Below are 11,925 nucleotides of genomic sequence, written 5' to 3' on the forward strand. Positions count from 1 at the left end.
GAAAAGTTCAATAGTCATAATATGGAAACAACCCTGTTCTGCAGGGTAAATGAACTGTAAATATAGCACTGACATGACCAGTTTCAGTTATCTTCACAGATTAAAAAGGTTTAATCTTGTTTTAGAGAAAAAAACTTTACAGTTACACAATTTTTAGCCAAGCTTTTCAGTTGAGACATATCTTAAGCCCCACATTGGCTGCCAGTTAAATATACGATAATTGTTTGAAATCTATAAATATTAAAGAGCTTTGGTTACTGCTTGAGAACAAGTTCAGTTTGAAAGGTAGTTTATAAGCAATTTAATAATAATGTGGAGCTTCCCTAAAAGTTTTTATTACCCCAGGGAAGGAATAATCACCAATAAAACTCAATGTCTTCATTTTAATTTCAAGTGTTACTTCACACATTATCATCCTGAGTCAGGAGGACTGGGGGCAACTGTTTATAGAGTTAGGACAGAACACGTGACTGTATGTCCTGTGTGCGCCCGGACATAGGGCTCAGGCTACTGACGCAGTAACGCGAACAAGGTGAGGCAGTGAAATTGCGGTACATCCCCCACAGCCTCTTATCACACACACCCCTGCTAGCAGACAGCTATCGGAACAAGCCCTTTGCCCGTCCCCCCGCCTGTGACCTGGGTACGAGGACACGCTCCACGTGTGAATGAAGAGCCGGGCCGCGCGTTCTGATTGTCCGGACGCGGGACCCCAGTTCCCAGGCGCCCCTTCCCGGGCTCTTTGCCAGGGCGCGGGCTGAAGCATCGAGCCCGCACTAACCTGCCCAGGAAAACCCGCCGGCGCCGCAGACCGTCTGCTCAGCGCTGCCACAGGGCTCCGGCCCTTCGCTCTGCCGGGCCTGCTCCTGCAGCAAAGCCGGCCGGCGCACGGAGCAGCGCCGCGCCCCCGGCCCCCGGGGAGCGGGCGGAGCTCGCGGCGCCGCGGCCCGGGGGGGCCCGCTCCCTGGAGGAGGGCGGCAGCGCGGCTCGGGCGCAGCTAAAACCCCGATACCCAGAATCGCCGCCCGAAATCCGTAGCAGGGCGGGGACTACAACTCCCGTGATGCCCCGGGCCCGGAGCGGGGCGCACGTCATTCCGTAGCGCCCACGCCTCTCCCTGGCGCTCGGGGCGGTGCTCCCCACGGCACCTTCCGCTTCCGGCCTCACAGGGCCCTGGTCCTGGAAACGGAAAGTCCCGAGCCCCGCAATGGCCGATGGGAGACGGAGGCCGGGGGAAACACCACGCTTCCCACAATGCATTTCTTCGCTTCTCTTTCCCCCGCCCGTCCAGGCTCTCCGTCGCGGCGCCGACTCTGGAGGTCTTGCTGTGACGTCATATCTGTGCGACAGGGCCGGAGCGCGGCGCTCGCTCTTTCCGCTCCCCCGGCCGCAGAGCCCGGATTCCCCCGCAGGGTCCGTGGGGGGCGCGGGTGGGGAGAGCGAGGGGGCTGTGGGTAAAGGGGGGGGCTGGGGGGCGAGATGCTGGGAGGACCCGGGGGCTTTGGCCTCTGACTCCTTTGTCTTCCCCTGCAGAGCCTGAGCCATGAAGCCCCCTCTTCGGACCCGCTCGGCCCCCACACGCTACGAAACGGGCCCCCCTGCACGCCACGCACCCGCTCGGGCCCCCTGGACGGCGCAGGAGAAGCGGCACCTCATCAAGGCGCTGAAGGCCCAGGCCCCTCAAGGGGAGCTGCAGGCCGAGCTGTTGCGGGAGCATCTGCCCCGTAGGAGTGAGGCCGAGGTGAGCGCGGGCTCGGGGGTCTGGTCCCAGCCGAGCTGGTGACTGTGGCCAGGCCAGGGTCAGAATAAAGGTAATTCGGGGACAGCAGAGCACTCTCTCTGCTAACAAAAGAGAGAGAGTGCCCAATCTCCGGCTTGGTTTGGGAACAGGGGCCACCACCGTACTGCCCTGCAGGTCCCTCTCCACTGTTCAGGTTGGGGTTGGGGTGGGGAAACCTAGTGCTGCCTGGTGGTGGCTCCTCTTGTTTCCATTTATGTTGTCCCCTGATTTTGGCAGCACTAGAGAGGGTGTTGGTCTATGCATCTCCTGTAGCTCAGGGGTTTTGCAGGCTCCTGTGGGTGATGTCTTGCCCCTTATCTGCCTCTGACAGTCACAGCTCCCCTCTCAGCTTCTCCCAGCCAACTTTCTCCACAGCATTTTCTATCCAGGTATCTTAACAGTTCCCATCACCATAGTACCTAGACCAGGGTAGGCAAACATTTTGGCCCAAGGGCCACATCAGGAAATAGAAATTGTATGGCGGGCCATGAATGCTCATAAAATTGGGATGTGGGAGGGTGTTCTGGGCTGGGACTGAGGGGTTCGGAGGGTGGGAGGGGGATAAGGGCTGGGGCAGGGGTGCGGGAAGGGGTGCAGGTTCCGGTTGGGGGTGTGGGCTCTGGCGTGGGGCTGGAAATGAGAGGTTTGGGGTGCAGGAGGGTGTTCTGGGCTGGAATCAAGGGATTTGGAGAGCGGGAGGAGGATGAGGGCTGGGGCATGGAATTGGGGCACAGGGAGAGGCTGAGGGGTACAGGCTCCGAACGGCGCTTACCTCGAGCAGCTCCCAAAAACAGTGGCATGTTTCTTTTCCAGCTCCTACATAGAGGCATGGCCAGGCAGCTCTGTATGCTGCCCCGTCCGCAGGCACCGCCCCTGCAGCTCCCATTAGAGCACCAGAGGGGGCCATTGGAGTGCGTAGGAGCCAGAGGGGGGCCATGCCATGGCTTCCAGCAGCCGCATGGTGCGGCCCCTGGCTGGAGCGGGGCCAAGGCGCGTGCTGCAGCCCTCGACCCTGCTCCCCAGGGCTGTAGTTTGCCCACCCCGACCTAGGCACAGCCGTCTCCTCCCATGGTTTTTCAGGCCTAAAACTTGTTTGGTCCTTCTTATTAGTTGTACAATCCTTTTGCAAGTTCACCCCACTAACTCATTGCTGTCTGGAACCAGAGAGGGTTTTGGGAGAGGTGGAACTGACACCCAGTTCAGCTGCAGCTATGTAGTCCAGTTGGGATAGAAGGCATTCAGCCACACCCTTCTCAGCCCACCCATGAGCTGTTTATTGGGGGATGGGCATCTCTGTATACTGCTATGCCTGAACCTCCCTGTGGTTGCAGATTCTGGCCTTCATCCACCAGCTGAAGGGCCGCGTAGCAAGGGAGGCCATACAGATGGAGTATCGCCGCTGCCGGGAGGAGCAGAGATGCAAGGAAGCTGAGATCCTAGCTCCTATTGAGGTACGGAGAATCTGGAAATCAGGGCTGGTGTTGTGTGGGGGTGGTCAGGGCTGGTTTGTCTGTACAGTACCAGGGCAAGGGTGAGTTTGGTTGTACTGTACCAGAATGGGCTTGAGGCACAAGGCATTTGCAGTGAGTCTGTCCTTTCTGGAGCTGTCCCTGTCTCACTCTGTGCTCTCCTTGCCCTCTGCTGGCTGGCCTCATGCTTCTCGCACTGTGGCTGTGCGTAGGTGGATGGGTGCCTGATTCCAGTGCACTCACTGAAATCTGCCTCTCAGGTCTGGACAGATCTTGCTGAGAAGCTGACGGATAAGCTGGAAGAAACCGTGACAACAGCTTTTTCTCAGGTAACAGACATCAGTGCTCAGTGACAGCTGCGAGATCCCACTGGGGCCAAGAACCCAGCAGGGTCAGAGACTTCTACAGAGAATGAAGAATAAAACCTGGCCAATGCCAGGGCTCAAGCCTGCGAGTCCCTTCTGGTCGCTGGTAGGAAATATCCCTGCTACAGGCAGGCTGTTCCATCCCTGTCCACTACAAGAGTTCTACCACCTTCCTCTGTGTTCACATGGCTGCATTGCTGCAGTGGCCAAACAGCAGTTCACCCTTCCTGTTGGTATGGGGGAAACTGGGGCGCATACTGTGAAACCACTTGCCTGACATCATGCAGCAGGTCCGTGGCAGAGCTCAGAGTAGAACCCAGCTGTTCTGAGGTTGAGTGTTGCTCTCCAAACTGCTGCTTTCTGTGCAGCTTAGCTACGTAAAGGTGAAGAGATCGAAGTAGAGCATGGGCAGTGGTATCTCTGCCACCTGTCCTAGCAGTGAGCAAATCCGTTCCCTTGCCATGCACCTTGTATCCAGGAGTGAGAGGAGATGTGGTTGGTTATCAGAGATTCCTCCAGAGAGCATCAGGCTGTCCAAAGCCCCCGTAGCTTATTGCATTGCATTTAGTTCTGCTTTGCTGTGCTGCATGGTGGACAGCTCTCTCGGCCTAGTCTGACCTTGAGGAAGGTCTGCTGTGGGGTCGGGAAGTGCCTGACACTGGGAGGGGGGCTGCCCTGGGAGTGTCTGGCATTTCTGGAAAGGGGGTCCCCATTCCTTCTGCTTCCTGAGCTCCCACTTGTAGCTAGACAAATTCAGAGTAGAAATAAGGCACAACGTTGTAACAGGGATGGGAATTAACCATTGGAAAAGGTAATTTTTAAATCAAGAGTGGAAGTTTATTGAAAAGATCTGCTCTAGTTCAAACATGAATTAATTCAGGCGAGATCTGCAGCCTTTGTCATGCAGGAGGTCAGACTAGACGAGTCTGTCCTTAGAATCTCTGAATTTCAGGTTCTGACCATCGCAGTCACCGAGCCGCTCAGTTTGCTCCACTCCGTTCCCCAGAAGCTGACCAGAGCTGCAGAGAAGAAGGTCCTTCCAAACTCCTCGAGCCAGCATGCTGCATCGCCAGCCCCTGATGATGCAGCAAGGAATGGAGATGCTGCCCCAGGCCCCCCAGCAGCAGCTCCGTCCTCCAGCACTAGCACAGACCCAGGTGTTCACGAGGAACCAGAGAAATTCAGCGTGGACTTTGAGAAGATCTATAAATATTTATCGATGCTCTCCAGGGACATCAAAGTGCCCGAGCTCTCGCCATACGGTGAGTTGGGATCCAAAAAGCTACATGTTTGTGATCTTCAGGGAGGGAACCAGCTGGCTGTGATAGCCGTCACTCCCCCATAGCTTAGCTCATGGTGTGACACCAGCAAGCCCTGGTGACGTGTGGGGCTACTCCAACTGTGGAAATTAATCCAAGGCCAGCTAGAGGTTCACAGGCACGGAATGTGTTCCCTGGGACCTTGTAACCACCACTTGCTCATTGCCAGTCAGTAGCTTCCTCCAGAGTCTAGAAATTGATCTGCTCCCTTGCCTGTTTTGGAGGAGGGAGCGTTTGCTATGTTCTAGCACTGCCTCCACTTTCCTCTTCATGACATTCCTGGCCATCCTTCTGCAGACAGTGTTGGAGGGTTGGCCCCTGAGGCTGAGTGGGTGCACGTGCTCAGGGATCCCTCTCGTGCTGAGATGGTGGGGTGTGGGGTCCTGGCCCACCTCTGTCTTCTCCATTTTCATACTTGTATATTGCTTGATAAGTGCTAGTCACCTTATAAACCGAGACGTTGTGCTCAGACTGAGGTGAGCAAGGCAGCGGTACATGATTCCTGGACTCTCACTTGCAAAACATTGGCTCCTTCAGATCTGCCAGCTGAAAACACCTCCATTTCCTTAGTGAGCGTTTCTGTGGCAAGACTGATTGGAGAATTGTAGCCATGTGCTGCTTAATCAAAATGTCCCATGATCCAGGCCTTGGGGGGGATTTTAATGGGGCCAGGGAGGGTTGTCAGCCATTCACTGCCACTTTCTGCACTGCTGGGGTGGCAAACCTGTGGCTCTGGAGCCACATGTGGCTCTTCAGAAGTTTACTATGCAGCTCCTTGTATAGGCACTGACTCGGGGGCTGGAGCTACAGGCGCCAACTTTCAAGTGTGCCGGGGGGTGCTCACTGCTCTACCCCTGGCTCTGCCATAAGCCCTGCCCCCATTCCACCCCTTCCCGCCCCCTCCCCTGAGCCTGCTGTACCCTCGCTCCTCCCCCCCCCCCCCCCCAGCCTCCTGCACACCACGAAACAGCTGATTGGGAGGGAGGGGGAGGCGCTGATCTGCATGGCTGCTGGTGGGCGGGAGGTGCCGGGAATGAGGGGTGGGGGGAGCTAATGGGGGGCTGCTGACATATTACTGTGGCTCTTTGGCAATGTACATTGGTAAATTCTGGCTCCTTCTCAGGCTTAGGTTGACTACCCCATCTCTACTGACTCGACACAGGGACTGAGAAACCTGAGTGTGATTGAGATGGGGAATTAGTGCAGAGTGCGTGAGTGAGTGCGGAGCCTGGGGCATGCATCTGTTCATGGATCCGGGGCCAGAATGCAGCCTGTGTTCCGCAGGCATGAATGACAAGGTTCAGGCTGGCCAAAAATCAACAATTTTTTGAAACAATTTTAAAATAGGATTTTTTTATATTTAAGTTTAGCACACTTTTCGTCCTATAAAATAAACCTCTTTAAAATTGCTGAGATCAAACCTTACTATAATCTATTACAATAATTTAAATAGCAAAAAATATTCAAACAGTACGTTTGCTTCCAAATTTCAAATAAAGTCAAACCACTGACTTGGTAAAAGTCACTGGCCAAGCACCTGAAACTAGAGTTGGTTGAAATTTAATCTCTTCTTTTCCATATGAGGAGAGATCAGTTTAGAAAAGAGAAGATGAAGGGGGGTATGATAGAGGTCTATAAAATCATGAACCATGTGGAGAAAGCAAATAGGTAAGTGTTACTGATCCCTTCACATAAGATAAGAACCCAGGGTCACCTAATGAAATTAGTAGGCAGCAGGATTAAAAGAAACATAAGGAAGTATTTCATCACACAACGCACAGTTAACCTGTGGAACTTGTTGCCGGAGATGATGTAAAGGCCGAAACTCTTGACTCTTTTTAAAAAAAGAACTAGATAAGTTCATGGAGGATATCCATAAATGGCTATTGGCCAAGATGGTCAGGGATGCAATCCTGTGCTCTGGGTGTCCCTGAACGTCTGACTACTAGAAGCTGGGAATAGACGACGAGATGGATCACTCAACAACTGCCCTGTTCTGTTTATTCCCTCTGAAGCATCTGGCACCAGCCACTGTCAGAAGACAGGATACTGGGCTCGATGAACCATTTCACCCAATATGGCCATTCTTTTGTTCTTAAACAAGCTTTTGAAAGCAGTACTCTCTCCTGCAGGTGCAAAGAGAATATTTTCTTCTTTTCAGTGGATTCAGCTAGTTCAGTTCAATGACTAGCTCATTCAAAATTGAGAAACTGATAGAGTTGAAAAAGTAGGAAAGCTTGTTTTCCTCTTGCACTTTATGAATGAAAATGACAGTGAGAGGTATTAGTCCTAAGACCACAGTTTTAAATACAAAATGTTGTGATAAACTTACTTTTTTCTTGTGTATCCAGCACATTTAAGGAGGTTTTTTAAAAAAACAATTGTAATTTGCTGTTTTTATGCATTTAACTGAATTCCAGTTTCCATCCAAAATGTAGTTTATCAGAAATCATGGGTAAAAAATTAATCATCTAGTAAATAGCAAATGCATCATTCACCATTTCCTAACATCATAAAAAATGCTAGAATTCTTAAGTGTATATATAGACACACAGTATTTCTGGTTAGCAAAAAGAAGCACCAAGTTGAGTGAGAAGTGTATAGTTAGTTGCAAAGCTGCATGTTTGAATGGTTTCCAATCAATGAGAATCCACCTCTCTTTAGGAAAATAACTGAAAAGTACAATGCAAATCAAGACTGAAAACAGGTTATTTAAATTAGTCCAGCCTGACAAGGTCTGGCCTTCCTTCCAGAGTCTGCCGTCGTCCTAGACCTGTTGATGTCCCTCCCTGAAGAGCTGAGCAACCTGGACTATGATGGATTGAAGAGGCACATGCACAGATCCTACAGGGAACTGACTGCGCAGCAGCCAGATGGGAGCAGGAAAGGGTCAGATCCAGGAGCCAGTGCAGGAGAGCTGGCCGCTGACCTGCCTTCTGCCAGTGTCGACTGTGAGAGGCCTCCCACTGCTAACCTGTCCGTGAGCTGCACATTGCCGACAGAACTGGCACAGCCCAGTGACAACCAGAAAAGGCCCAGCAGGTCAGGGGAATGTGAGCAGGGAACACAGGAAACTCCCCAGCCCAGTGTGAGCCCATCCCCAGCCCAGCATTCAGCTTCCCATGGCCAGTTGCCCCCACCCCTCCACAGTGCCGGTATAGATGCTCAGAAGTCAGTTTGGAAGGATCTGGGAATTTGCCCTTTGAACTTGTTCCTTGTTCCCTTGGAGCTTCTGGCTCGAAAGGGGGGCAGTTTGGACTGAAAAGGCTGGCGGTGAGTCTTGGTTTCTCAGAGCGGAGATTCAGGCAGCTGTTTCATGCTGGTTCTCTACACCAGTCCTGCTCTGGTTCTGTGGTGGGGACCCTGTAAGGGCTCTCCTCACCATGGGCTGCAGTCCCTGGTAGGGATACAACCTAAGGAGTGTCTTTCTCCTGAACAATGGAGTTTTATTGAAGGTAAGAAGTGAAGTTTCATTAGCAGGAAACAACCTGGATTTGCTTGGCCCTGTGTCCAGAGTTCCATGTCCCAGCTCTGGTTGCTGGCAGGGGCTTGGCTGTGGAGTGGGTGATAGATGCCTGTTTCTGAGAAGCACGTGACTGAGCTGGGTTCACAACCTTCAGATCATGTTAACTAAAGTCCTAGTTTGCTACTGAAGTGAAAATGAAGTTTAATCTTTCTCCAAAAGGAGCAAAGGCTGAGCTGTGTGGCTCACCGGGGACGGAAACAGACTCTTTTGGGTTCCTATCCACAACACTATGGCTTTGTGGAATAAAACCATGTATTCTCTCTTGTTGCTGGCTGTAAATACTGTCGTTTTCACTTATCTCTGGGCTCTGCCTGAGGAGTCTGTTCTGTTATTTTCCCTTAAGTATAAATGTATTTAAGGTGTGGAATAAAGAGCTTAAAACCATCCTCCTTGAGGTAAAAGTCTCCCTAATCCCCCATTCTGGAGCTGGAGGGAAGTAACTGGCTGTGACCTGCTTCTGGCAAAGCCCTATTCTTTTAACAGGCACAACGTGAGCATGCCAGCACTGTGCATAGGGTGCCCCTTTCCGGGAGAAGAACCCTTCTTGTCAGCATAGGCGGTGTCTACAATGAGGTGCTACATGGTGTAGCATAGACAAATCCTCACCACTAGAAGTTGGTCCAATCAAAGATATGACCTCATCCACCTTGTCTCTACAGTAGCTTCTGTCTGTCATCCTCCAGTGATACCAGTGGAATGGGAAGCGGGTTATCACCATGTGATTAAACCATATCATTTTTTTTCCCAAATACAGAACGAGTCAGGAACCTTTTAATAGAAACCAAGCCCCAGCTCAAGCACAACACCTGTCCATAATCATCAGAGCTATGACCATCACCCTTACCAACCAGATATGTATCTTAGCAACAGCGGCTGGGGTGGGGGAGGGGAAGGGAGGGATTAAAACTCTTCTAAGGCACTGGGGCTGTGGTAGGGAGACTACAATTCTCATGAGGCATCAGTGCTTAGGCTTCATGGGAGTGATTCCACCAGCACCTGAGGTGGATGTGAGGGACACTGTTTCCCATGATGCACTGCAGTAGGATGGTGGTAGGTACAGATTGTTACCCAGGGAGGTGGTGGAATCTCCATCCTTAGAGGTTTTTAAGGCCTGGCTTGACAAAGCCCTGGCTGGCATGATTTAGGTGGTGTTGGCCCTGCTTTGAGCAGGGGGTTGGACTAGATGACCTCCTGAGGTCTCTTCCAACCCTAATCTTCTATGATTCTAAGTCTAAATTTCCCATTGCATGCCTACTAGTACCAGAGCATGAAATACCCTGGGTCATGGTGGGGATCAGGGAGTGCTTCCCTGATCTCCTTGCCCATGGCTGTTTGATGCATATAAAGGGGAGCGGAAATAGAGCCCTGGCTGCCTCCTACCTCACTGCCTTGGGTCCTGCCTACTGTGCCCCCCTCCAACCCAATTTGGCCTAATTTCCAGCACACTTTTGGTCTGTTAATTTTCAGTTTCGTCTTCCTCACGTGACCTCCTTGTGTACAATCGGTAGACCTTTTTGTTTAGACTAATTCGGTCTCTAGCAACATTTTTTGTGATAAGTAATTGTGATATTTTTTTATGATCCTTCATCCACTTCCAACAGTTTGGCTTTCTGTATAAACTTTAGACTACAAATACTAGATTTGTTGTAACTGAATCTGTTGCACCCCTTGGCACCTTTCTAGCTTTGATGGTTTTTCCAAGGAAAAACCATCCAAACTTTGATTTTTGAATTTTTTTTAAAGAAGTCTGCAATTCAAGCCTTTTCCCACTAGATGGCAATGAGCAAAAATGAACAACTGTTTATGATTTTTTCTCAGAAATTAATTGAAATAATTTTTTTCCAGTGATGTCACTAAAGGAGATCTCATCCTCCCTAAATCTCACATTTCCACACAATTTTTACAATAATTGCATACTGTAACAAAGGCCCAAGGCTCTTAAGCAAAATAAGCTGTCATGGGAAAAGAGGGAAGGTCTTCTAGTGGATCAGCAACTGGATAAAAGTTAGGAAACAAAGGGTAGGAATACATGGGAAGTTTTCACAGTGGAGAGAGGCCAATAGCAGGGTTCCTTGAAGATCTGTAATGGAATCTGTGCTGTTCATCATATTCATAACTGATCTTGAAAAGGGGGTAAATAGTGGCAAAGTTTGCAGTTGATACAAAATTACTGAAGATAGGTAAGTCCACAGCTGCCTACAAAGAGCTACAAGGGGCTCTCACAAAACTGGGCAACTAGGAAACAAAATGGCAGATGAAATTCAATGTTGATAAGTGCAAAGGAATGCATAGTGGAATCATAGAATATCAGGGTTGGAAGGGACCTCAGGAGGTCATCTAGTCCAACCCCCTGCTCAAAGCAGGACCGATCCCCAATTAAATTATCCCAGCCAGGGCTTTGTCAAGCCTGACCTTAAAAACTTCTAAGGAAGGAGATTTCACCACCCTCCTAGTGAAAAAGGTTTTCCTAATATCCAACCTAAACTTCCCCCACTGCAACTTGAGACCATTACTCCTTGTCCTGTCCTCTTCTACCACTGAAAATAGTCTAGAACCATCCTCTTTGGAACCCCCTTTCAGGTAGTTGAAAGCAGCTATCAAATCCCCCCTTAGTCTTCTCTTCTGCAGACTAAACAATCCCAGTTCCCTCAGCCTCTCCTCATAAGTCATGTGTTCCAGATCCCTAATCATTTTTGTTGCCCTCCGCTAGACGTTTTTCAATTTTTCCACACCCTTCTTGTAGTGTGGGGCCCAAAACTGGACACAGTACTCCAGATGAGGCCTCACCAGTGTCGAATAGAGAGGAACGATCACGTCCCTCGATCTGCTGGCAATGCCCCTACTTATACATCCCAAAATGCCATTGGCCTTCTTGGTAACAAGGGCACACTGTTGACTCATATCCAGCTTCTCGTCCACTGTAACCCCAGGTCCTTTTCTGCAGAACTGCTGCCTAGCCATTCGGTCCCTAGTCTGTAGCGGTGCATTGGATTCTTCCGTCCTACGTGCAGGACTCTGCACTTGTCCTTGTTGAACCTCATCAGATTTCTTTTGGCCCAATCCTCCAATTTGTCTAGGTCCCTCTGTATCCTATCCCTATGATAAATGATCCCAATGATAAATACAGACGGATGGGATTTTAAATGAGCTGTTATCACTCAAGAAAGAGATCTTGGAGTCGTCATTGATAGTTCTCTGAAATCATATGCTCAATGTGCAGCAACAGTCAAAAAAAGCTAACAGGATTAGGAAAGGGATAGATAAGACAGAAAATTTCACAGTGCCATAGTATAAATCTATGGTACACCACATTTTGAATAGCATGTGCAGTTCTGGTCTCCCCATCTCAAAAAAGATATATTAGAATTGGGAAAGGGCAGAGAAGGGCAACAAAAATGATTGGGGGTGCGGAACAGTTTCCATACAAGGAGAGATTCTGTTCCAGCTGAATAAAGTGTGTGAAATT

The 11,925-nt window shown here is 50.3% G+C and overlaps 1 protein-coding gene across 2 annotated transcripts; it reads left to right on the forward strand.

Annotated features, from left to right (window-relative positions):
* Positions 1 to 1,324: 1,324 nt before the first annotated feature.
* SNAPC2 (small nuclear RNA activating complex polypeptide 2) lies at positions 1,325 to 8,837 on the forward strand. Of its 2 annotated transcripts, none has more exons than XM_074969818.1 (6): positions 1,325 to 1,413; positions 1,534 to 1,741; positions 3,112 to 3,231; positions 3,510 to 3,578; positions 4,621 to 4,876; positions 7,687 to 8,837. In XM_074969818.1, exons 2-6 carry the CDS (start codon positions 1,544 to 1,546, stop codon positions 8,193 to 8,195), a joined length of 1,152 nt encoding a protein of 383 aa, XP_074825919.1. In that variant the 5' UTR covers positions 1,325 to 1,413; positions 1,534 to 1,543; the 3' UTR covers positions 8,196 to 8,837. The 2 variants fall into 2 exon arrangements, with proteins under 2 accessions (XP_074825919.1, XP_074825918.1); XM_074969817.1 differs by having other exon boundaries at positions 1,329 to 1,413; positions 4,567 to 4,876.
* The last annotated feature ends 3,088 nt before the right edge of the window (positions 8,838 to 11,925 follow it).

Source organism: Natator depressus, chromosome 13 (assembly GCF_965152275.1).
Source record: "Natator depressus isolate rNatDep1 chromosome 13, rNatDep2.hap1, whole genome shotgun sequence".
Taxonomy (NCBI): Eukaryota; Metazoa; Chordata; order Testudines; family Cheloniidae; genus Natator; species Natator depressus.